This window comes from Pocillopora damicornis, chromosome 10 (genome assembly GCF_964200805.1).
Source record: "Pocillopora damicornis chromosome 10, jaPocDami1.2, whole genome shotgun sequence".
In the NCBI taxonomy this organism is placed as follows: Eukaryota; Metazoa; Cnidaria; class Anthozoa; order Scleractinia; family Pocilloporidae; genus Pocillopora; species Pocillopora damicornis.
The window spans coordinates 21663823-21687237 of record NC_142679.1 but is presented as its reverse complement, the minus strand read 5'-3'; the positions used below and the strand labels follow the sequence as shown (position 1 = coordinate 21687237).

Genomic DNA, 23415 nt, shown 5'->3' with positions numbered 1-23415 from the left:
GAACGTTTTAATAATTCCCAAGAAGCATTGCAGATGGCGCCATTTTAGCGCCCTGATTTAAATATGGCGGACGATTTGCTCGAGAGAGAAATGCAGTCTTTGGTCAACAGATGCTTTTCATGTGACTATGTAAAGCTTGCTGGTACTTTTAAGATGTATCTGGAGAAATAACATACTTGCAAGCTATGGCACCGTTCTTCGTTTCAAGATCAAATGACATTGCAACGCGCAGTTCAGTTTCAGAAACTTTTGCGTCCCCCGTCGTTCATTAGTGCTGAATACGGAGATCAATTCCTCAGAGTGTTGGACGTTACGAGAAGGTTTTGGTACAGAGGATTAGTCATGAGGCCATTGCGCATCTTGAATGTTGCCGAGAAAAATGATGCGGCTAAAGAGCTGTCTAGGATAATGTCCCGAGGACACAGTTTGAGGGTAAGTGTCAGATTTTTATAATTATATAACACTCTTAGCAATTATTAGCTTGTTTCAAACTGAACGAAACAAAACAGAAAAAAAAAAAAAATAAGGGGGTCGATCCTGTAAGCTTCTGTCGGGACATTGCCAGTAAATGTAGTAAATATTTTCGTCTGTACATCCTGGTTAAGCAAAACCCTCTATAGCTTTAGGATTTCATTGCTTTTAGTTTATTCTGCTTTGTCATTTATTTATTTATTTATTTATTACAATTCAGTGACAATTAACGACATTATTGTTAGGGTAGTCTACAAAAGAGTCATAGGTCCCACACAAAGGCAGACCACCTAAAAGAAAAGGAAAAAAAAATGGAGAATATGATATATCCCAAAAAAACGTCAAATTAGAAATAAATGACAATCATCAAACTGAGATACAGTGTATGAAAAAAGAATTAAAAATTCGGTCATTATTAGTTCATAAAAGCTTTGCCAGTGTCTTCAAACCAATCAGATTCACAAAAAATAAAGACAGTTGTGACTTGGCCACTCATGGTTTCTTGTGCTTGAGGCCAGTTCTCATTGGCTTGTTGTGTTGTGTCTCTCTTATCTGATTGGTAGTTGTAATGACTTCAAGTTTGGTTCCACAATATTTTAACATTACTTGAGAGTGCATAACCTAACTGTACCTTTACCAAGCTTTTTTCTCTTTATCATTCACAGAGAGAAGGTCTCTCAAAGTTCAACAAGATTTATGAATTTGACTACAACATTTTGGGAAGTGTAAGTATTAATATTAAGCCTCATGAAATACTAAACCTGAAGTCTACCTTTACTGTACTGAAAGAAAAAAGTCCTCATGAGAACAGTGCTCATGAAAAAAAAAAGGCCTTAAATTAAATGGGTCACAATGGGTAGGTAGATTCTCCTTCCAGATGATCTAGTTTTCCTCTGTTAAACACAAGGAGAATTTGATGCTCTGTGGAAAGTTACTTATAAAAATACTTTATTCGATCCACACATCCCCATTCAAGGGATGGCATTCTTAATTGTTTTTATCTTCATTTTCAAACAGAATGCTAAAATGGTGATGACATCTCTGTCAGGACATATGATGACTTTAGATTTCACAGCTAGTCATCAAAAATGGTAAGAACATATTATGTTATTTTGAGAACTAAAATAATTTTTAAAATTTTGGGCCTAATTTTTTCTTTCTTTAGGTATAGTTGTGCTCCTGTAGCCCTGTTTAGTGCTCCAGTTACAAAATATGTTGGAGAAAGTTATTTGCCTATTAAGGTGAGAGACTGATTCCACAACTACCTTTGTCCATTCCTTCTGTAAAAAGACTCCCTAGTCTTTTCATGCAGATAATTACATTATTTTATATGTTTATATGTCTTGTGCAATCGTACAATTATGATAATCACAGAGGACTTTAGAAAGAGAGGTGAGAGGCTGTCAGGTGTTGATCATATGGACTGATTGTGACAGAGAGGGCGAAAACATTGGCTTTGAAGTTATAACTGTTTGTCAAAATGGTAAGTTACTTATTCCAAACTTGAACAATAAGCAATTTCATTTTTATTGCAGTGAGTTTTTTGAAATTGTAAATATTGAGCAAACACTGTAATTTTCACCTCTATCGAGTGGTCATGGTCACTCTTTACTGGGTCATGCTATTTTGAACAAGCCTGTGTTTATTATACAAATGAAGTCAACTTTTGTCATGTCATAATTTCCTTTCAATTAATTTTTTGCAGTCTGTCCTAATATCCAAATTTATCGTGCAAAGTTCTCAGAAATTACTCCTGGGTAAGTAGCTGGAGACACCTTTGTTTTAGATGAATTCTTCCTCGCAAAATTTTTTAAAAATATACAAACAGTGGGAACTTTAAACTTTTATTAGACTTATTTTGATACTACATCTGTGTAGCAGTTGTTTTTTTGCACTTCCAGGCCCATTTTGAGGAGAGTAAAAGCAGTTTTATCACCCTTAGCGATGTACTTATTATTACTTAAATTGAAAGTTTGTAACACATAATGGGAAATTTGCAGCGTATTTTTTGATGAATTTTTAAAAGTTTCGAATGTTCTCTTTGGGTACCAACCTACATTGTGGAGAACACTATTATTTACTTTTAATTACGTTGTTTCAACAATTGTAGCTCAGTTTCAAGAGCCGTCCAGAACCTTGTTGAACCTGATTTATTACAGTCTCAAGCAGTAGATGTTAGGATGGAACTTGACCTAAGGATAGGTAATTTTTTCTTTGTCACTTGTGGTAATGTTACTTACAGTAAGTCCAGTGTTATACTGTACATGTACAGCAGAGGATGACATTAAATGAGATGTGTTGTAACAAACCTTGTTGACTGCATTAGGACTAGTCTTAGACTTGAGTTATTATTATAATCTTGAACAGGCTTTTATTTGCCAGAAAGGGTTTATTTAATATAAGAGCTGAGTGTAGCAAGGTCCAGTGTGCATTTTTTGCCAGATCTCTTAGTTTAACTTTGCTTTTACTAAATTCAACCTCACCAATTTGTCTTTTTTATGTACTCTGGTCCTACTTCTGCAGTCAATCCTTCATTAACAGTTTTGATACAGAATGAAGTGATGACAAACTTTTTTTTTTTGAAGAAACATGATACATGTAACAATAATTGGGCAGTTTAATGTGGTGTTACTTATTTTGTGAGAACAATTGATTTTTGTTTATCTGTGTTGCCTTAGGAGCTGCCTTTACTCGGTTCCAGACATTGAGACTGCAAAAGGTTTTTCCAGATGTTTTGAAGGATAACCTTATCAGTTATGGTAAGCATCAATTTCAAAATATTACTAGTAACCTTACAACCACATTTTGTCATTAAAGCCTTTGCTTTTTTATGGTATAAAATAATTCATTCAGTGCACTGGATGAAACAATATATTTATGAAAGTTTAGTGACACAGGCACACTCACAAAGAAATTAATGTTTTTTAGCAGAAATTAAATTTACACAACTGTATGGCCTTGCTTGAATGCTCTATCACTGAGCTGTGGGATGTATTTGTGCATTGATCAAAATGCCAATTAAAGATTAAAAGAGAAATTTTTCAGTTAGCAGCAAAGGAATGTTAAGGAAAAGAAAATTTGATTAGTTGTCATTATGATAGTTAGAGATGATGTTTTGATTTTTCAACATGAAGTAGCTGGATTTTCCGCATCCAGTTGTAGGACTTTTTAATCAAAAATTTGCTGTATTTGATTTCATTTCCCATAGGAAGTTGCCAGTTTCCAACGTTAGGATTTGTTGTTGAAAGAGTAAGTAAATGTTGATATCTAAACTTTGTAAACAGAAGTAGAGAGCATACCATACAAACATTCGATTCTCAGAAACCCTAGCTAAAATGGATCTGCAACTAATCTCCTTTCAGAATTTTTGCAGCTTTGGTTTGTTGCTTTTTAGAAAGTCTAGTCACCAAGTATTGTTATTTCTATTTCATTAGTTTTAAATCTATAATTTTCTTGTCATTGCCAATCAGTATAAACAAGTCCAGCAATTTGTTCCTGAAGTATTTTACAAAATTAAAGGTAGGAAGTTATTTTATGTATTGATATATAATTGTGCATGAAATGATGTTATATTTTAAGGGATGGTGAAATTTACAACTAAGTTTTTCAGATAAATAAATTTTGTTAAGCCAAAAAATTTGACCTTTTTTTCCTTTAATTAGTTTCTCATGAGATGGAAGAAACAAAAGTAGATTTCAGCTGGAAGAGGTACAATGGAACTTAATTTTTTTCAATTTCCATGATTAACTTTGTGAGGATTTTGGCTGAATTTTAGCATCCATGATGCTTTAATTAATTGCATAATTATACAAAATATTTATTGTTACAATTTTTGAAATCCTTATAGAGGCAGACTTTTTCACCGCTTGCCTTGTCTAGTCATCTATCAGATGTGTTTGGAGGTATGACACAAGGTTTTGTTAAAACTATTTTAAATGATTTTGTAACTGGGGAATAAACTTATTAATTAAAAATTATATAAACTACATTTCTATCACTTTTTGGGCAAAAATTTATTTTTTATTATAATATTGATGTTGTAAATAGAATAAGAAAGATGTCATCTCAGGTTTGATTCTTCATGTGGATTCTTTTTCCCGCACTTGTGACAAGACAAAAAAATTTATTATTATTATTATGATTATTGTTATTATTATTATTACTACTATTATTATCATTATTATTTTTACTCATATACCAGAATCCTACAGCAAAGGTTCTTACCACATCATCTCGTCCCAAGAGTAAGTGGAGACCTCTTCCTTTAGACACTGTGGTAAGTGGAACCATCATTATTGCTTGTGAGTTGACACCTTGTTCTTTTTTATAGTGGTTCTTCTGATTACATTTTAAAAACTTCTTCAAAAATACCTTGCAATATTTACATAGACTTTATTATAATACATTGGAATCTAGTGCATTGGGTGATCTAAAGTTCACTTAAAAGAACATGCACAATACATTTGCAGGAACTTGAGAAACTTGCTTCTCGAAAATTGAAAATAAATTCCAAAGAGACAATGAAAATAGCTGAAAAACTCTACAATCAGGGGTAGGTAGTTGTGGCTTTTCTAATTAAAGGAGCTAATGGTATATTCTTGGTGCCCTGCGGAAGGCCATGTTCAATACAGTTACCAGTACTCTCTTAGTTTCAATGTGATTAAAAGTACTGGTATCAACCTATTTTTGTGCTATCTTATACTTGACACATGATGTCACTGGCTGTGAGTTGAAATAATAAATCAACAATTTTCATAATGAATATTTATCCCATCATAAGGTCATTGAATGATAAATTGTATCCTGATTTTCCGAATTCTTGAAAACAGACATAAAAATCATGTAGAGTACCTTTGTTACTTTGTATATTAGATTCATCAGCTATCCTCGCACAGAAACCAACATGTTTCCAAAGTCATTGGACCTGCGGCCCCTTGTTCAAAATCAGACTGTTGATGGAAACTGGGGAGGTAAAATGGAAATTCATATTTTCATTCATTCATTTTTTCATTTGTCATTCATTTACTCAGTGCCATTGATACATTAACTTATAAGCTGTGTTGTAACTATCATTTGAATAATTTTCACTAACATCATTTTGTAAGTACCTTTTAAGTTATCTTATGAGGTTGATATCATTGCAAAGCACTAGTCTTGATTCTAAGGTTGAACTACTGTAACTTTAGTGTAATGACCTGGTATTTTTTTTCAGCTTTTGCAGCTCGCGTGTTGGAACGAGGCCCCAGCCCTCGACAGGGCAACAAAACAGACAATGCTCACCCTCCTATTCATCCAACAAAGCATGCAAACAATTTACAGGTTTGCTTTTTTATCAAATGCCAATACATGCTCAGAGATTTGACACTACTTTGAAGGATTTCTGAATGATAGCAATTCTGTCAATAATCCCCCCCCCCCTTGGGGATATTCCACCATAGTCCATCAGAGCTATAAAATGTCACATTTTGGAAACTGCATGTTACAAATTGAATGAAATAAGCTTATTTTAGATATACACAGAGCTGAATTTAAGGTGTTGGTCCATCAGTTAACAGTGAGTGCATAAGTTATTTACATGTACAGTAGTTGTGTACCATCAACCAATATAGCATTTTGAACCATAAATATTCTCCAGATCTGCTGCCTGCTTAATATTTTATATTTCAAGGTTATCCTTAGTTAAGACTTTTTCCTGGCTAAGTGTTGCTACACAGTGTCCGTTTGGTTTAATTTGATTTACAGGGAAATGAAAAAAGATTATACGAGTTCATAGTGAGACACTTCTTAGCTTGCTGTTCTGAGGTAAGATGATTCCTTTGTCTTGAAATTATTTTAATTTATTGTGTTTCTTCCTTAAAGCTATAGAATTCATTTATGCCTTACGAGACAAAGAATAGCCTTGTACATTTTCCATTTTTCATTGTTATACTCCATGGGGAATGGTTGGGTTTGGGTTGGATTAAGGGGGAGCACCACATAATTTCCTGTGATCATATCATTGCTTAGTATTCATGTGTGAGTTATCTTTGTGGTTATGCCTTTACTACCATGATTGTAAATCCTCTTCTCAGTTACTGAAAATGTATTACTTTTTTTTCAAGGATGCCAAGGGTCAGGAGACTAATGTGGAAATTGAAATTGCTGGAGAGAAGGTCTGTGTTATACAGCTTGTTGAATCATGAGTTCAAGTCAGAAAATGAGCACCAAGGTGTCAATGAAAAGTCTTTTCTGCTTGATTAAAAAAAAACCTTTGCTCTTGCCAGTAGAAGAAGGCATTTAATATTGGTGTGCATTTTTCGCAGTTTACAGCCACAGGACTTATGATCATTGCAAGGAACTATCTGGAAGTTTATCCTTATGATAAATGGAGTGATAAGGTAATTCAGTTTCCTTTCTCCAGGATTTAACTTACATTTGGCCTCTTTTTTTTCAGAGAAAATTTACTTGAGAAATTTTTAAATTATAATATCATGTTTTTACACCAATTGCAGAGTGCTGCTGTTAGCTTTTTGGTCAAATGACTGTCTTCTTTGCATAAGCTTTCTACGTCATGATAATCATTTGCATTGATTCTCTCCTCTTTGAAGACAATCCCAGTTTACAATCAAGGTGAAGAGTTTCAGCCAAGTTCTGTTGAGGTTTGTAATGTAACAGAATTCTCAAATTAAAAGTTCAAAGAGTGTTTGGCCTTTCTTTTCCTATTCCATGCAGTATTTTTGAACTAAATTAGGTGTGGCAATTGGGCTTCTTTCCCATGATGTTGATTTATTAAATTAGAATGTGTAAAGTGTACAATTAATATTGTTTGCAGATGATTGATGGGGAAACCAAACCACCTCCTCTGTTAACAGAAGCTGATTTGATTGGTCTGATGGAGAAACATGGCATAGGTAAGGAGTAACTCAAGAGTATTTACAAATGATTTTGTCTGATCATCCAGATCAGCGGTGAAGTGCAAAGGACTGTTGTTGGTGACTGTCATTGTTGTCTTCATTGAGGGAATTCCAAGATGTTGATCTATCCATCTCTGAAGAAAAACAAAATTATCTTTATCCTAAGGACAGAGAAAAATGGGAAGAAAATAGTTTCTGTTGTTACAAAAGTAATCAGCTGACCTAACGACAGCTTCACATCTCGCTAGAAGTAGAGAGTGGAAATCATTGGTGAAGGGAAAAGTTAATTGATGTCTTTTATCCTTCTTGCTACAGGCACAGATGCCACTCATGCTGAGCATATAGAGACCATCAAGAACAGGTGCTATGTGGGAGTGCAGCAAGATGGGACCTTCTTACCAGGACAGCTGGGAATGGGACTCGTGGAAGGTACAATGAGATCCTATCACATGACCCCCATGTTGTTAGTGACCATCCTGTTCTTATGGTAGAGATAGAGTATTTACCTTCTCTGGTTAATTTTCCTCATTTATGAAGAATTGTAAAGTTAAGTTAATCTTTAACATATTTTTATTTAAAGGTTATGATTTAATGGGATTTGAGCTCTCTAAACCAAGACTAAGGTCTGAACTTGAAGCGGATTTAAAGAGGTAAAGTTCACAAGTCACGCCGGGAAGACTCCACTGCTCGCACATACTCTATTTTACCTCATTTGTCTTCCACTCAGGGTTCGCACAGGTCCTGGAATACCTGGAATTTTACTTTGACATTTCCCAGGGGTGGAAAGTCCTGAAAATATGCTTAACTCAAGCAATAAAGTTTTCAGAATTTATGTTATAAAAAATGTATACAGACTAACGAGAATTTATTCTGAAATCTTGGGAATGAAATGGTTTAATGTGAAATTTTGAGTGCTGGAAAAATTAACCTAAGTCCTGAAAAAGTCTTTGAAATTTGATTCTCAAAAAGGATACAAACCATGTCCACTTCTTGGTCTTCAACTAAGTGAGGTGAAGGTAGCAACTATTGGTTTATTGGTAAACATCTATATACAAAGATACAGACTAAAAAATAATTGTTGCAAACATAACAAAGGAGAAACTTAAATATGTACCTTGCTTAAACTATTAGCCAATTGTGTTTTCTTTTGCAGAATTTGTGAGGGAACAAGAAATGAAGATGGTGAGACAGATTATAAACCACTGACATAATTAAAGTATTCTCTTTAAACTTGCAATATCTACTGATTGGTGAACTTTCTCATTTAGATGTACTTGTGGAACAAATAGCAAAGTACAAGGAACAATTTGTCCAAGCTGTGCAAGAGGTTAGCTAGCTTAACTTATGTCTTTTCAACTCTATTAAAAAAAGTTAAGTTTTCAGCCCTCTTTTACTTTGCAGATGAAAACTTGAAAATGAAGACATTTATTTTTTTTTAAAACATTTGCAAAGAAATTCCTCTCAATTTGAATTTGATGAATGGTTTAAACCATGTGGGGCTGCTGTAATTTGCTGATTTTTTTTAAGAATTGATCAATCTGTAGATTGTTAAATAATAATAATAATAATGATTCAGCTGTGAACAGTCCATGAGTTGGCTCTGCCTGTCCACTGTTTCCAAGTTAAATTGGAGCTTTTAAGACAGATGTGTTTTGTGACATTGTGTTTCACCACAGGCAGTCAAACTGGATCAAGCTTTAAGACCGTACTTTGGAGATCCTCAAGAATTCATTGATGAAGGTTTGTATTTTTATCTCTACATCTATGATAATGACGGCCAAATAGGCAGGATGACAATAACTAAGTAATTAAAGCAAGAAATGAAGTACATGCCAAACACTTCAAATAACTTGTCTTACAACAGAAACATCAGTGTAATTATTCATTAACTATTTCTCCTTGAATTATTGAGCTTTCCACAGACTTTTCTTGTTTTGCCTTATCCTTTCGTTTGTTTGTTTTCCACTTAAGTTCTTGGTAGTGGGGATGAGAGGGGAACAGAACCCATGCGGCTTTGTCCAAGATGTAAAACAGAACAAATGGTGCTTAAAAAGACCAAAGATGGAAGGTACTTAGCTCATTTTATCAGCAAGTGTTCACAAGTGCTCCTGTTCAAACTGTTTACAAATACATGTTCACATTTTTTCATAGGGCTAGTGTTGGCTTCACAAAATATATAAGTATACTGGAATTTTTATTGATGTTTCATCGATTGATATTTTATTTATGTTTTCCCATGTTATCAATCTGCAGCTACATGGTCGGTTGTCAAGGATATCCAAGATGTCGTGCCAGTATATTCTTCCCTAAATTTGTTTTAGAGGCTTCAGTTGATGAGTCTCTATGTCAGCAGTGTCAACCTGGAGATGTACATCAAATTAGGTTCAAATTTAAGAGAGGCTCTGTTCCACCAATGATGCCTCTGGAGTAAGTTGACTTTTGATTCACAAAGTGTTTCTATTGTCGGTGTTACCTTAGTTGCAATTGCAAGAGTTAAATCCTCACAGGGAACCCAGATTTTTCCTCTGTCCCCTCATTCCTGACAAATGTTTAACAACCTTTTCTATTAAATAAATGAGCACCAAAATGCTTATTTCTTACTCTTCACCTCACGGTATGTTTTCAAATTTGCTGATTCCAGCCGTTCACAGGACGCTCTCACACACTCTGTGGGGTAGTTCTTGTGAAATTGGAAGCTCCACGGCTCAATCATTCATCAAGGACTCAAATTTTTCTTCGTCAGACGCTTGTGACAAAATGTTAGTGCACAGGGCCATGAAAATGTCATGCCAACTTTTGTGCTTTCCCCTTGACTTAGCAACGAATGTTGAACAGAAGTATTAAAATCTCAGTTAGTCTTTTATCTCTTACTGATTTGAATTTCTTTTATTTTTCATGTCCATTTCTTTTTCAAACGCTTATACCTGTCCATTGTACTGTTGTGTTGGTAGTTACACAGGCTGTGTCGGTGGATGCGATGGAACTCTCACAGAGCTGCTGGATTTAAAGGATTTGACAAGGCTCCCTACTGAATCAGGTATCAACTCATTGTTTCCCTTGGTTAAAATGGCGGTCTCATGACGGCATGAAATACCGCTTGTTGTCCTGGTTTCAAGGCAATGGATCAGCTCGATTCTTTGTTGTAGTTTTTAGTATCGGTTCTTGCTAATTAAAATGGTTAAAATGTTGGTCTCATGACGGCATGAAATACCGCCTGTTGCCCGAGTTTCAAGACAATTTATGAGCTCGATTCTTCGTTATACTTTTTGGTGTAGTCTTTTTATAATAACGTGCAAGCATTTCAATACGTAGGTGGTTCGCACACAAGAGGAAACGGAAGACAAACCCCTCAGCCCAGTCACAGGGGTAATAGGGGTAACAGACTTACAGGGCGTGGTCAAGTGGTGCCCAACAGGCCTGCTGCAACACCTCAAGTTGCAAGACCACCCGCTCAAAGAGGAAGAGGATTTCAACCATCTGGTCAAAGTTGGGGGCAAACTGGTGGAAACAACACATCATTTGCAGGAGGTACTTGTTGAACTGAACGATTATATGTCGGGTTTTACGGTAAATTACGGGAGACTCGCGTCTAATAAAACCAGCGCTTAATAGAGTGATTTGGGGCAAAAGATTCAAGTCGTTTCTTTTTCATTTTAGGTTTTAATCAATTTCCTTCAGCTGGCTCAGGTGATGGGTAAGTACCACAATCAACCAAATTACTAAGAAACCAAGGGAAACTAAGAAATGTACAAATGTGCAAAGCAGATGCAGCAATGATTACATTGAGCATCTACCGTCAAGTTCACATCAGCTATAAACTGTCATCTTGTTCTAACAGTGTAAAATCTTTCAAAGAACCTCTGATATCTAGGATATGAGCTTGCACGACAATGAGAACACAACAATGCTGTGTTCTCATTGTATGTCACGTTGTTGAATAGACATATAAAGCTCTGGGCCTAGTTAAATTTTGTTAAATAATAGCCACATTACAGGGAAGAACCTTCCCAGTGGAGTCGCTACCAGTGATGGGAGAGAGCTGTGCTGGGAGAATTAGCCTGGTTAGGCAGTAAGTTTTGCTAGAGTGTGGTCATATCTGAATGTTTGTTTGTCAGAGGTGATGAGAACTGTGTTGTTTGTACCTGTGGGCAGCCTGCAATGCTGCTGACTGTTAAAAAAGATGGACCTAACCAAGGTGAGTTAATGTCACTGTTGTTTAGTTGTGTAAAAAAAAAATTAAGGCCGAAAGATATGGGGCAATCTGAAATGATTAATATTTCAATTTTGACATTTTGTGCTCAGGTCGGCCATTCTACAAATGTTCAAACAGAGACAATGGCTGTGGTTTCTTTTTATGGGCTGATGATGATTCTAGTGGTTCGTCTTCAACCTTTGGACAAACCGCTCCTCTGAGATCAGCCAGTAACTTAAACAGGAATAGTACAGGTATTTCACAATTGTTTTGTAATCGTGTGCATTGTTCTCCAGCAAGTTTACATATGTAAGGTGAAAAAGTGTGGCTGGCACTTGATCAAAAATCAGTTTTCATTCGTGAATATTGAAGTGATTGATTATAGCTAGATTATGTATTTAATGAACTGAATTTAATTTTTTTTTCTCGGTCAGCTCAAAAAGTTACCGAAATCGTCAGTATATCTTGCGACTTTTCTACATGTAGATCTTGAATTGTGGTTACAAATATGTATACCCTCCGTGGAAACGTATAGACGAATAAATGCAATTTTACTTTCAGGATTTAATTCTGACAGAAACTCAACTTTTCCACGAACCAGGTACCTTTTTGTATTTCAGTCCGAATAACTTTCATAGTTAAAATGTCAAATATTACATCTCTACGTGAAGTGAAGCCTCAAATAGAATTGCTTAAAATGCTATCTTGGGTTATGTTAACATTGCAGTGGATCACTGGATGCACGCGAATCTGGACCATCTTGTCACTGTAGTGAACCAGCAGTCAGGTAAGATAGTGTTACTACGATGAACGCAATTTCAAAATAGTTAAATAGCTGATCACCTAGAAAAATACTCACATGATTTCATGATCCTTCCATTCACAAAAGCGAATCGAATACGCGACTGAAAAATGAGGACCGACCTTGATGACTCCAAAGAAGAAAAAGCTTTCCAAAGTTACTATAGTCGCGTCTTTAAGAGATTTTTTTCCATATTTTACAGTCGCACAGTATCCAAAGAAGGAGCGAACAAGGGTCGACCGTTCTACTGTTGTGCTAAACCTAGAGGCCAGGGCTGTGATTTCTTTGAATGGGGTGACACTACAGGGCCATCATCGGCCAACAGCAAACCTGGAAGATCTGCATCGACAAACAATGGAGGGACAAGGAAAAGAAAATGTGGCCTTTGCCACCAAGAAGGTAGGATATTCTAGGCATCTTAAGACACCTACAGTTTGTGTTGAACTGTTTGGTGCTCTTTATTTGAAAAACCTAAGTTTCTGGTATTGTTTTAAACTTTAAACGAATTTCAACGAGTTGTTTATATCGAAAACTCTAGTTTACTCTTATTGTTGGGTTACCACGGTTAATGTGTTGATAGTTATTCTGGTGAAATAAAGCTCCGACAGAATACTTAAACGTCCTAAAATATCAAGTATTCCAATGTCAGGTCAGGTGAAAACTTCTCTCTCAGTACAACCACGATTTTTCTGTACTTCCACTTAATTTCAAGAAAGGTTTCATATTTTATGGCACCGGGCACTTTTATTCAGTGTCAGATGTTCTTAAGAATCCCAAGACAGGAAGGAGACTTCGGTAATAAGAGAGAAACTTGCTGTTCCATGCTTGGACATTTATTCGTTAAGTGCACAGACTGAGAACAAGCTAAATAATTTTCAAATAGACCGTGAATTGTTACTTGTCGCTGACTATCAATTTTCTTCTTTCATTTTTAGGTCATACCAAGCGAACCTGCCCCATGAACCGATAAAGACACTGTGCGCAGAATTTGACTTTTTTTTTTATGTTGATACCAATATGGATGTAAATAGGCTCCTACAGAAATATTTCTACCAAATAATGGTTCAAATTCTTTGTCATGAAACTGGATTGTGATTGATTTTGTACATAATAATGTTAAAATATTTATTTGTACTTCTGGTTTCCTTTTGTTGTAGGAAATTTATACTCTAACGCCGTGCGTAACAAAATTGTGTAAGACTTTTGCGTCCATCCAAGTTAAATTCTTCGGTACAAACATCGCTAAAGAACAAAACTAAACCTAACGCCGTTGAATAAACTTCGGTACAGGATGAAATCATTGCATTTCACGAAAGAGGTGTGGTTGGAATGAACTCCTTTGAATTAAAGTGTCTACTTCTGTCCAGGCGTTAATTGTACTTTGGGTGATTCGTTATAGAATAATAGTAATAATCAGTTATTCATTGCTTTTTCTCTAATTATTGGTATTAGCCCTTAGAAATCTTACCGACAAAAATCAACAGAACAAGGGTGCTCTGCTACCTCAATTATTTTTTTTTAAGAAATTGGTTTAAGCCACACCCCAAGGGATTATAAACTCGTTGTGGCTTTAATTACTTTGTCGTGCAAAAGAAAAACAAAACAACAACGCTTTCAACACAACGGGAAAACATGATACGAGAGTTGATTTGAAAGAAACTCCTACTCTTGGTGATGTGAACAAGTGTTGGATTTTTAATGAAAACATCTGTCGTCTAATTGCACACATTGGTTTTCTCTGAGTTTATGCCCTCAAATATCCGAGACCGTCCAACTGCAGTTGCTGGTTGCTGGTTCCTGTCCACTTCCTGCTTCATGGCACACAAGGCCTCGCTTATCGTTGTTTTTTATATTGGTTAAGCCAAAAGTTGACAAATAATTTCTTGCAGACAATAAAACTTGTGAACATAGATTTCCCGAAGCAAAACGATTGTCAGCAAAGACAAAGGAATTGAGACTTCATCACTGTGGTGTAAGTGATTTCGTAATTATTCCGCTAACAAAACAAAAATGGTATTTACACCAAGAATCACACCAAATAAATTGCTTGAAAAGTTGTGACGCAACTTAGTTTCCGAATAGCTTCACGTACGAGTCATTTAATTAATTACATCGGAATCTGAAAATGAAAAATTTGTCATTGTAAATTCACTATGATCATGTACCTTCGTGAAAACTATGAGACCCGAGGTCCTATTAACGTGGATTATAAAACTACAGTGTATAGCAATCGAACGATTCCTCCTCGAATTCGTCGGCGTTGAGAGTGCACCCCGACCAATCACGACAAAGATAACGTTTGTAACCATGTAAGGTGTGTGTCGTTCACGCCGGCATGTACTCAAGAAGATTGCTATCCCCAAATAGTACACACTCTATCCCGGAAGAAAGGTCCTTATACTTTAAACAGCGGAGCATTTCGCTCATCTTGTAATAGTTGACGCAAAACTGTCAACATCCAAATAGAAGATACAGTTTTATTTTGAAAGAGATATTATCAATAATTACCGTTGTGACTCCGTGGAACATTGCAATTTTTAAATGCCGCGGTTCTTCTTGGTGAACAATTACATAAGTTGCATTTCTGCGTTACTTGGTTTTACTTCTTAAACAAGTCCATCCAATACTAAATGAAACTGTTATCAAAAGCTAAAACTTTTCAAATCACAGTATTGAAAATATGAAAGATCCAGTCGCTTAGAAGAGAGAGTTAAAAATGAGACTTCAATGTCCGCCTCGATTTACAGCGGCACTTTGAAAATGGTCTTGACGGAGACATGATTAGTGAAGAAACTCTCAAGAAAACCGGAGAATTTTGTCTTGATCGCACTAAACTTCATAGAGAGTTCTTTCTTATAGGCTAATGTTTTTTAAAAGCAGTGATGCGATTTTTTAAATTCTTGATCTCTGTAAACGAGATTTTAAAATGCACAAGTGTTGCCTTTTCTTTCAAAACACTGTCGTCATACAAAGGTGTAATGGGAATATAAAAGTGGACAATGTAAACCAGACATTTTTCTAGGATGTCATGCTGCTTGGCTGAAATGAATGAAATAACTGGTAACTTTAGTTTAATGCGGTTGGCCCCTTATTTTGAAGATAACTCGAACATGAAAAAAGTAAAAAAACTTGATCGGAATTGATAATCAATTTCGATTGTTATGTATGAACGTCCAACTGAACAATACAAAAACGTTTGATTTAAGATATGGCTGTATGATATGATATAGGGAAAAGAGACTATATATAATTTCACCACATGTGCGGGAGATAAAACATGACAAAGTATATTGAACCTTTGGTCGCGAGCTTTATCGGGGCGAAGAAAACTTTGAGTTGTTCTGGTTTATTCGAACTAGAAGTCTTCTAATTTTCTCTGCTCATGAGCTACAGGTACCTCGCAAGTGAGGTGAGCATAATGTGGGTTCACACGTGAGAGAACTTACATCTTAAGAAAGACGGCGATAATTTTTCAATGATTCAACCAGTATTGGCGTTTCACATGAACACCTCGTTAAAAATAAATAGAATCTCGAATTTCCTGATAAATGCGGAAATCAAGCACTGTTGTACCGCGAAGAAACTTTTGATTTGCAAGAACCGGAACTCAACAAGCGCGTTTACTAGAGATAAATGATTTCATTATTGAGTTTATTGGCACCTTGAATCAGATCCCATGTGCTAATGCAGTCACGAAGAAAAGCACCCAAAGAATTGCTAATTACAGCCATTTACAGTCAGTCCAATGTCGCGCGTTTTGACACCTTAATTGGTTTAATACAGTACGTTGATTTACTTAATTGTTGTGTCAGCCCCGCCTTAAAGACCCTTGGAACACAACACAGTCAAATACCTTTTGATTTCGACCAGTCACACAATTGAATGTAGTGAAAAGGCAACGATTATGCCAACACACTACAATGCCTTTTCATTTAATCCTCGTTAATTGATTTAATGTTGCTAAAGGACTTTCACATAAAGAGTGATATTGGTAGCAACACAAATAGAATAAATGTGACTCGCCTCTGTGTTCGCAACACAACGAAGCCAGCATTGTGTGAAGATTACAACTTTGACTTTCCTTGCGATCAAAAGGTTACACCCGATCAGGAATGGATCCTGAACAGCACCGTGCAGGGTTCTCCATTTCAAACTTGCTGGGATTTGACAAAAAAACTGAAGGCAATGACAAAACTCAACTGAACTTTTCGAAAAAAAACTGTGAGTATTTTGTATTGATGCGGGGCTTTCACTGTTTGATCTATCGCTGAAAAATAAATTAAAACTGTTCGATGTTTGATCACGATTAGTTCGATTACTTTGCTTCAGTTGACCTGAAAAACGAGAAACGTTAAGGGGAACAGTTGTGTTACATTCTGAAAGACCCAACGCCACGAGAGTATTCCATGGCTAAACTTCAAAGCAGAATAGCCACATTATTTCTTAGTACTGTGAAACGTAAATAGTTTCGATTGCATTCAAATCTGTGTATTTTTTCACAAAGGACAGGGAATTGAGTCGATTGGTCACGAAATAATCAAGTGGTGCTACCAGAGCTGCCAAATCAAGACAAAATCGAGAATGGATTATCCGCATGGAAACAATTCGGAAAAATATGAAAAACAGAGAGTCTGTGTATAGTTAGTTCCAAAGTATAAAATTAACCTTGGTTTTGTATCACTGATTTGTATTCTGCAACATGTCTTCGTCACAAAAATGCCGCTCGTTTGAATCGGGGTGAAAGCTGTGTATAAATTGCAACATGATGCGATGATGCCAATTTTCTAAAAATGTATGTTTTCTTTCTTTTCTTTTTTTTTGAATGAGAAGAACTCGATGAAACTTTCCTTAGGAAAAGTGGCTCTGAAAAATAGAAAAAAAGCACGTCCGAAAATCGTGAGCAACGTTGATAATAAGGCAGTTTTTAATGAACAAGCGACTCAGCATTGTGGTGTGTAATAGAACTCCTTTCATCGAAATGGTGTGGTTTATTCTCCTCCATTCTTAGCTGGAAAATCGCACATTCGGAGACGTCACTTACTGATAACTTAAGCAGGAATATACAGCCTTGTCAAACTCTTCTAAAAGTAAAATATTTTTCCTTAGGAAGATATTAGTTAGCCTCAAGGAAAGTTATCAGTCAAACTTTACCAAACTCGTATTTCACTGTAGAAATGTAACGTTAACATTTTTTGCGAAGTTTTCTCGTTTTACGCTTGCAATGCGTCCAACCCAAAAAAACTGTAGGCGACGACACTTTTTGAACAATCATGCATGTGAGTTTGGTCGGTTGATTGCTCGGGCTGTGACATTATTCTTTGAAATGTTCACTCAATTGGGCGGGACTAATTAATGTTCTATAATCTCAAGGGAATTTTCGACAATTGGCTCTGTCAGGGTCACGAGAGAGATGAAAAACTTCAGAAAGTCTTGGATCAGCTAAATCCATCTTGTAAGCACTGCAAAGATTTGTAAGTGTCAGAAACAATTTATGGAGATCTTTAGTGATTGTTAGAGGAGGAAAGTGGAACTTGAAAATATTTTAGTCCCATAAGATTTCAACTAAAGAAATTTCTGAAGAGGGATTATCCACTAAAGTCGCTCGCTTCTTAGTTTGTCAAAAGGTAATTTCTCCAAACAAAACTAACACATTATAAATCGACGGGTGAGGAAGATGTTAATGGTGATCGTGATGTGAAGAGGAAGATGTTGTGAATTTTTTAGACTTATGATCCAACTGGCATATTCTAACAGGCAAAGAAGAAACTAGCGAGAGGATTACACCAAAATCCGAGAAAACAAGGCCTCCCAAAAGAACGAAGAGATGTACTGGAGGTGACAGCGAGAAGCGTTACCGAGCAACATTTGACAAGTCACAGATCTATCAGATGGAAAGAGTGTTTCTCCTAAACCACTACCCTGATGTAGCGGCCAGATCTGAACTGTCAAACAGCACTAGATTATCAGAAGCTCAAGTCCAGGTTAGCTCTTACTTACACAAAGCAATTGCAGGACAAATTTGAGTTGAAGTTTATTGTTTATCTTACCAACCAACTCTTTATGACTTACGTGTAATATCAGCTTGAAAAAATTCTTTAGCCGCGGTACTTTTCACCATCAGATAATCCTGTTCTATAAATGCTGAAGCGAAAATAGGGTCTTGCAATTTCAAATTGTAATAATCAACGGTGTGATTTGTTTTTTACAGATCTGGTTTCAGAACAGACGGGCAAAATGGCGCAAACAACAAAGAAAACGTCGCCATGATGTACCCACCATTTTCGGTTTAGGTTACCCGAGTCATTTGGCTCGCTTTTGTGGAGGTTTCGAACCATACACCCTATTCCCATACGAGTATTACAACACCGACTTCTGGACATGCGCACGACAGCAAGTAGCGGCGTTTCAATTTGCCTCGATGCCAAGTTCACCCACGCCACCTGCCTCGTCCAGTCCCCACGATTCGTGCTCGCCCAAGTCCACCGACTCGGCAGCCTCCAGCTCGGAGGAGGCCCAAGGCGAGGTCGAAAATTTGGAAATTCGTAACGACTCAAGTCTGCTTTCACTTCGGTTGAGAGCTAAAGAACACATTGCCGCTATGGAACAAGAGTCTCAAGGAGTTTAGAGAATAGAAGACGAGAATCTCATGAGCCTTTTATGTAGGGAAATTAGCTAAAAATAGGCCGTCAACTAACGCAAGGGAATTTAGATAAGAGTTTTGGATTTATCTCGTGATATGAATACCTCGGAAATGAAAAAGTCTGTAAATATTTTACCGTTACAGATAGAAACTAGACGCTATTAGAAATGATAGCCCATTTTAGGGATTGCATATGACGCGAAGATGAATGTTGACAGCTTAATTCATACGAAGAGAGTTTATTTTAAGCAATGTTAAATGCCTAAAAGTGATGTGTTTTATATGATATCATTGTAAATTTTTTCCTTTCACATTTGAGAGAAAATTGTTTTTGCTTAGAGTGAATTGTTCTGTAAAGAAATAATAAAGCTTAAGTTTGAATATTCACAACATCTTTCTCCATTTATGCCAGTGAAGAACGTAACTGGAAATTTTGTGAGCCAAATATAAATACTTGCATGTAGCTTACGATAAGAATTAGTGTCCAAGAAGAATTAGCACTCAGAAATCCTCCAAGCAGAGGAGACAGACAGGAAGTTTTTGACATCGGGGGCTTACAGATGGCCAGTCCTTGATCAATCACCTTAACCTGGGGTCATTTTAAGTGGTAAATAGATGATCCATTTACGGACACTAAGTAGGGAGAAGGGATTTCGGCAGAATGGCTGGTGCAAAGTTCCATAATAGTTTCTATGAATAATCATACAGTCAGTATCTAGAGGAATTTGTCCCTCCAGACAAAGATTTGTTTTTTCCACTTTCCCCGCCACTTGAGAAAGACAAATGAAAACAACTCTTATTAAGGGTATCGAGTCTTTTCAACTTCTCAAACAATCTTGTTTTCAGTATTTGACTTCTGTAAGATAACTTCGAAAGCAGGGTCTTGTACGTCTTCGATTACAACAGTTGGAAGACATATTTACTTAGGATCAACCCGGCAACTCCAAAACACCTTATACTACTGCACTTCCGGTTGCCCTTAAGCGGTGAACAGTAACCTAATTAAAAATTTCATGGAGCATTCTGTTAAATCCGTTGAATTTCACGTTTCTTTTGTGGAAAGAAACACCATGTATTGGCTAAAAACAATAGAAAGTGTTTTGGATTCTCTCAGTTATAACTGATCCCGTCTCTTTCAAGAAAGGGCAGTGCTCCAAGGAAAGGCAGTGTGTGAAGGGGGAGGGGGGTTCACTTAGCGAGCACCACAACGAATGTGCCTTATTTGGTTAATTATTTGATTACACCCTTTTTGCATTTTACGATTGACGTAGGAGAGAAGAGAGAGAAGGAAACAGGGCAGATGAAAATGCTCCGGTTGATTTTCCTTCTTGTTCTTGTGTATTTTGGTACCAAAACCTAGCTAAGGCTGCCATTTAAAGAATAAGCGCCATCTTAAGCAAGTCTATTCATGATGATCCATCGATGAACTGTCATCTTAACAGACAAATTTCCTGAAGTTAGTGTATGAAACGTTAGAAATGGGTATATTGATGAGCTTTATAAAGATTTCCTCTCAGATAACATGATTTCAAGGAAGGCATTACATCGCCAGAATTTCCGCCATAGAAAGTAAGACTGCGCTTACCGCGAAATACTTCAGTTAGCAATGAGGGAAAAATTAAATATTTTAAAGAATTTTATCATGAAATACCACGGTAACCCATTTAAAACAGAAAGAAATTAAAAAAAAAAAACGGGATAATGAAGAAAAAGAATAAATGAACACAAACCTGAAATTTGTGGGTGTTTATCTGTTTTAAAATACCATTTGCAGGTGTTTTATTTAAGATATTTATCAGTACTCCCAAACGGCTGTAAATGAGCACTGATGTTGAAAGAGCTGTGGCTCGTGTGTTAATGATCGCTTTTCATGAGTTTCTAGCGCAGAGGGTTTCTCGAGTTTCGCACTCTACCAGCCACTTCGTCTACATTAGATCAAATCCTACCGAAAGAATAGAATTTAGTGTTGTACTTTGACAAACAAAGGCCACCGAGAAATTTTAACGGCACACGAAATACTCTGAATACCCTTGAGAAAAGAGAACTTGGCTCGCATTTTGTAATTTGTTATCGTGTTATCGCATCAAGAGTAACAATGCCCTCAAGATCGTAATTATCATATTTGCAAGCGGTAAATCATTTCATTCAAGTAGCCAAGACTTCCTGAGTCCGGCAAGGTTTGGGCTGTATTTCCAATGAAGACAAAACTAGACATTTTACTTGGGCATAAAATACTACTAAATTTCGTGTATGGCGTGGGTATCGTTAAGATCTGAGAACAAAAGAATGTAATTATGTTATGGAAATGAGAAGCGAACCAGACGTTTTAAAGACTTCACTATGCAGATTAGCGGTGTTAAATGTTATGAAGCGGGCGACGTGAATAGTATCAGTAGAACAAGCTGAAATATGGCAGAAATGACAAGCAGTGAACAAGTACACTTGGAAGAAAGTGGGACCCTTTGCGATACAGAGACGACACTTAGACGGAAAAATACACTGAACAAAATAGGCAAAAGCTTCTCTATTCACATGGAAGATGACGAGAATGAAAACGTGTTTGTGAAGATTTCAGAAGCCTGCAAATCTGAAGCGGCGAAACAGAGCAGTTCGCTGTTAGAAGTCGCTGAAGGACTATGCAACAGACAGTCGCCTGGATCACAGCGCAGGGGCAAGATCTTTAAAAAACTTGCTCCCGAAGTCGAAAAGCAAGTTTTTAATGAAATGCAGCAGGATCTATGTAAAAATATGTGGCAAGAGGCCAGACTACGAGTATTCGGTACACCGAGTTCGGAGGCTGGTGGTGACACCGCAGCGATATCAAGCTCGACTGACACAGATCAAGGTGTGTAAACTGAAGGAGTCAAAATTCACGCGAAAAGGCACTCATGTTCACGATATGTGTTCTTGTTTTGTTTTCAGTGTGAAAACGGGATGGAAAAATCACATTTGAACGGTTCCATTGAAAGATAACTGAAGTAAGACACTGCCGGCTAAAATTACCTTTGCAATTTGTAAAGATGCAGTTTTCTGAAAACCAAAATAGGCAGAAGTGAACAGAGCTGTAAGTTGCGTGTGAAATAACAAAATAGTTACATAAGCAGGGTCGAGAAGGCAGATGTTCCTCGGTTTACATTTAAAAAAAATCATCATTTTTATGGCTCAAAAAACATCCTAGCAAAAAAAATTTTCGTAATTTTAAAATCATCACAGCTATATCGGATATGAAAGAGATATGAAAAGGAAAAAGAATAAAAACAAACCCATTAGAGGTCGACATGTTTTTCCTGCTTAGTCTCAACGAAAACAAGCTAAACCACGCCAACTTCCTTCTAGAAAAATTTTGGACGTAATCAATGCAATGAAGCTCACAAACGGTACAAATGTTTGAATTAACCACGTCAAATGGGTTTTAGTTTATATTTCGTATTCAAACGTCTCTGCGACTTCGTGCCAATCAGGAAATCTTCAGTAACCGTGACATTATAATTAGTCAACATTATTTTTCTAATAAAAATCAGTAAATTATGTTGATTTCATCTTTTTGTTTTCAATCCAACAAAACGAAAGGAAAATGTTCCTGTACCACAATAATTTGTTGGATTTTGTTGCACTGAAGAATCGTTACGAGGAGGAAGTTTTATTTTTCTTCCCCAAATTTTTACTGTGGTAGGTTGACCTTGACAGAGTATGGCGATTCGAACAACGTAAAAGCAAACAGAAATATAGAGTGCTTAACTATACATGCACAGCGGTCAAGTTACTGTGAAAACAAATTAGTTGGCGGTTTTAATTTCATTGTAATCATTCATTCATGAAAAAAAATCTTCCAGTTGCCCAAAATAAGCTAACGATTGATATTCTATTATTTGCTCAATAAATAAAGCGATTTGAATCAAATTGTGTTCCGATGAAAGATATTAACTAACTTTTTTCATAGTCAAATTGGCCGTGAGGTTACTATTTCATGCCCACTTTAAAAAAAGATTTTCCAAAGACTCTTTGACCATTATATGTATGGCATTTTCTCATCAACTAATGAAAAAGACCAACGACAGTTGTACGATAATCGCACAGAAAGGTGATTTCTTGTGTAACCTAATATCACCTTTCACACGAACACAACAGTCCTATGACACAATCAAACTAGTCTAAACAACACACTTCTAAGACGCCTACACACGCGCAATTTGACCTTTTAATTCGAAAGAAATTTGCGCGTTAATTAATTGAATCCGCTCTTGTCACGGTACTTCGCACAGAATTAAACGTTTCTAAAAGTTTTAAAAAAATTTGTGTCCAAGGCCACTTAGACATGAGAAAAATAAGTTTGAACTGGGATGTGCAGCTTGATAAGATTCTCGGCAAAGTAGGAGATATAAACAAAAAAAACAAAAACAAAACCAAACAAAAAAAC

The 23415-nt window shown here is 36.3% G+C and overlaps 3 protein-coding genes across 3 annotated transcripts; all 3 read left to right on the top strand.

Annotated features, from left to right (window-relative positions):
• The first annotated feature begins 1 nt into the window (after position 1).
• Positions 2–13652, top strand: LOC113674928 (DNA topoisomerase 3-alpha). The gene is made up of 37 exons (XM_027191427.2): positions 2–432; positions 1137–1196; positions 1489–1562; positions 1637–1712; positions 1846–1954; positions 2177–2228; positions 2582–2673; positions 3150–3230; positions 3680–3720; positions 3942–3990; positions 4134–4179; positions 4319–4373; positions 4673–4747; positions 4941–5023; positions 5344–5441; positions 5684–5790; positions 6214–6273; positions 6573–6623; positions 6774–6848; positions 7059–7109; positions 7283–7361; positions 7680–7793; positions 7945–8014; positions 8518–8546; positions 8633–8691; positions 9041–9104; positions 9336–9432; positions 9618–9791; positions 10316–10401; positions 10677–10892; positions 11022–11058; positions 11480–11559; positions 11667–11810; positions 12118–12157; positions 12284–12343; positions 12561–12757; positions 13294–13652. Exons 1-37 carry the CDS (start codon positions 214–216, stop codon positions 13326–13328), a joined length of 3135 nt encoding a protein of 1044 aa, XP_027047228.2. The 5' UTR covers positions 2–213; the 3' UTR covers positions 13329–13652.
• Positions 13653–16387: 2735 nt separating this feature from the next.
• Positions 16388–19381, top strand: LOC113674355 (intestine-specific homeobox). The gene is made up of 3 exons (XM_027190838.2): positions 16388–16579; positions 18113–18339; positions 18567–19381. The coding sequence occupies exons 1-3, from the start codon at positions 16471–16473 to the stop codon at positions 18981–18983; spliced, it is 753 nt and encodes a 250-aa protein (XP_027046639.2). The 5' UTR covers positions 16388–16470; the 3' UTR covers positions 18984–19381.
• A 1891-nt stretch (positions 19382–21272) lies between these two features.
• LOC113674381 (uncharacterized) lies at positions 21273–22530 on the top strand. The gene is made up of 2 exons (XM_027190869.2): positions 21273–21843; positions 21921–22530. Exons 1-2 carry the CDS (start codon positions 21408–21410, stop codon positions 21923–21925), a joined length of 441 nt encoding a protein of 146 aa, XP_027046670.2. The 5' UTR covers positions 21273–21407; the 3' UTR covers positions 21926–22530.
• The last annotated feature ends 885 nt before the right edge of the window (positions 22531–23415 follow it).